The 2338-nt window shown below is 34.3% G+C and overlaps 1 protein-coding gene across 1 annotated transcript; it reads right to left on the bottom strand.

The window, feature by feature from the left end:
• Positions 1 to 291: 291 nt before the first annotated feature.
• Positions 292 to 1943, bottom strand: LOC145036987 (transcription factor MYB15-like). The gene is made up of 3 exons (XM_078985523.1): positions 1548 to 1943; positions 1245 to 1374; positions 292 to 1150 (listed from the first exon to the last, which is right to left on the bottom strand). The coding sequence occupies exons 1-3, from the start codon at positions 1681 to 1683 to the stop codon at positions 451 to 453; spliced, it is 966 nt and encodes a 321-aa protein (XP_078841649.1). The 5' UTR covers positions 1684 to 1943; the 3' UTR covers positions 292 to 450.
• Between the last annotated feature and the right edge of the window lie 395 nt (positions 1944 to 2338).

Raw genomic sequence — 2338 nt, 5'->3', positions numbered from 1 at the left:
ATTCTAAATTATTATTCATGCAACCATAACCAACACGTTAACTAAATGTTGTCAACAAAAGTATACATAAAAGCTGGAGACAAACGATTTTAGTATGATCTTTATACATTCGTATGTTTAGTCGGATATATCCTTCTAAAATTCCTATGTTCTAGTCTATTTCCATGCAATCCCACTCAATAATTCTACCAGGTAAAGTATGAATCAATCTACTTGTATATTACATATAAAATATATAACGTGAGGATAATGAAAGTAGCGTACAAGAAAACAACGTTTGCATGAGTGTAATGGATAAACTAAGAAATCTCAGTAAATCAGAATGAAAGTGATAGTGAATTAAGAAAAACAAATTAAATAAATACCCCATGAAAATGCCACAACGATTTGTCCTCAAATAGATTCGATGTCAACACTTACCGCATGCTAATTTGTACCCTCCCTAAAGTCTTACTGAAACCGATTAGGCTGCTGCTCACGATGACAACTTTGCAGTAGCTCACGTCGGCAATCTTCATAACCCATTTGAGGAGGAGCGCATACAAGAGAATCACCCCAACTAGGAGTACTTTCTGCAGAAGAACTTGTACAATTGCTTCCATTAATGAGGTTATCCAAACCTCCTACCAACCCATCAAACTGGTCTAATTGCGTGGCGTTATAATCCAATTCATTGATCTCATACGGGTAATTGTTAAATTCTTGAAACAAGTTTACGCCATCCCCATTTGGATAATAGTGTGTGTTTGCCATTTGGGGATGATAAGCGGAAGTAGAGATAGGTTTTTCACAGTTCTGGTTGAACATTTCGGCTTGGTTTGAGGTTGTGTCAAAAGGGTATTGGTTGAAATTGGGAACATGGTTTTTGACATGAAGTTGATCTTGATGAAGTTGATCAGGGTTTGTGAGAAACAATGGGAATTCTGAAGGCCAGTATGATTGATAAAGATTCATGCTCATGCATAAAGATGGCGCCTTTAAATCCTCAAACACCTCTCTCTTCATTTCTTGCTTGACTTGTCCACCTTTCTTTGACGATTGTTGATCTTTACGCTGCTTTCCCAAAAGCTTTTTCTTTAGCCTCGTGTTCCAGTAGTTTTTTATATCGTTATCGGTTCTTCCAGGTAATTGTGCTGCGATGATAGACCACCTTCAAAACAAATTAACAATTTACAACCATGTTCTTGACACAAAAGTAATGAATCATGTTTCAAAAGAAAGTTGAGTATTCATCGGTATATTACCGGCTTCCAATACTAAGATATAAGGTGCAAATGATGTGATCTTCTTCTTCGGAAAAAGATCCATGCTTTATGTTTGGGCGAAGATAATTTAACCATCTAAGGCGACAACTCTTGCCACACCTTTTGAGTCCTGGTCAAATAATTAGAACTACTGAATATATATATAATAATATTGTTAAAGTTTGATCAAGATAGTAGTTATCTTGTAGTATGAAACGTTAAAACATATACAAGATTGATTAGATCAGCTTCTTTTTTGGGTGTTATTTTATGTAATGATTGAAGAAGGTGGAAAAGGGTTACCGATTTTGTGAGGTAGAGCAATCCAGTTGCCTCCGGTGCCATGTTCTTCAATGTAAGACTTGAGTTTGGCATCTTCTTCAGGTGACCAAGGTCCTCTTTTGACGTTGGCTTTGTCACAGCAAGGTGCTCTTCCCATTGTAATTATTAGGGTTCTTGGTGATACCTTTAGCTTCTAATTCTGCTTCGATCAAAGTGGAGTTGTTGATGTTTGGTTTTATCTCTTTATTCTCATATACCCATGCCTTTAGGGTACATGATGATGATGATGATGATAATAATATATCAACGGATATATAAATATAGATATACAGACAGAGAGAGGGGGTGTGGGGGGGTGTTGTTTGATGGAGAAGAAAGATGAGGATTAAAGAGAATGATCACTGGATTTTCAAAAAGGTGAAGTTGGAAAAAGAGGCATGAAGGTTTGAAATACTATTAATTATATTAAATTAAATGAATTAAAAATTAAGAGTAATAGAATAAGGAGGCAACCCGGAATGCCACAACTGTTAGCACCAGGTATTTTCTCATTTGTCTTTCTCCCACCTTCAGAATCTCTGTCGTTACATTGTTATTTTTATATGCGTTTGTTTTCTTTACCAGTTAATATTTGACAACAGTTTATATACAAGTGATTATATATATATATATATATATATATATATATATATATATATATATATATATATATATATATATATATTTTATACGTTTTTGGTTTAACAATTGTTTTTAAAATCTTTCCAATAAAACAGCATAAATTCCGAACTTTATTTTCATAATAACCACCA

Source organism: Lactuca saligna, chromosome 3 (genome assembly GCF_052625555.1).
Source record: "Lactuca saligna cultivar CGN05327 chromosome 3, ASM5262555v1, whole genome shotgun sequence".
NCBI lineage: Eukaryota > Viridiplantae > Streptophyta > Magnoliopsida > Asterales > Asteraceae > Lactuca > Lactuca saligna.
This window is presented reverse-complemented; position numbering and strand designations above follow the sequence as displayed.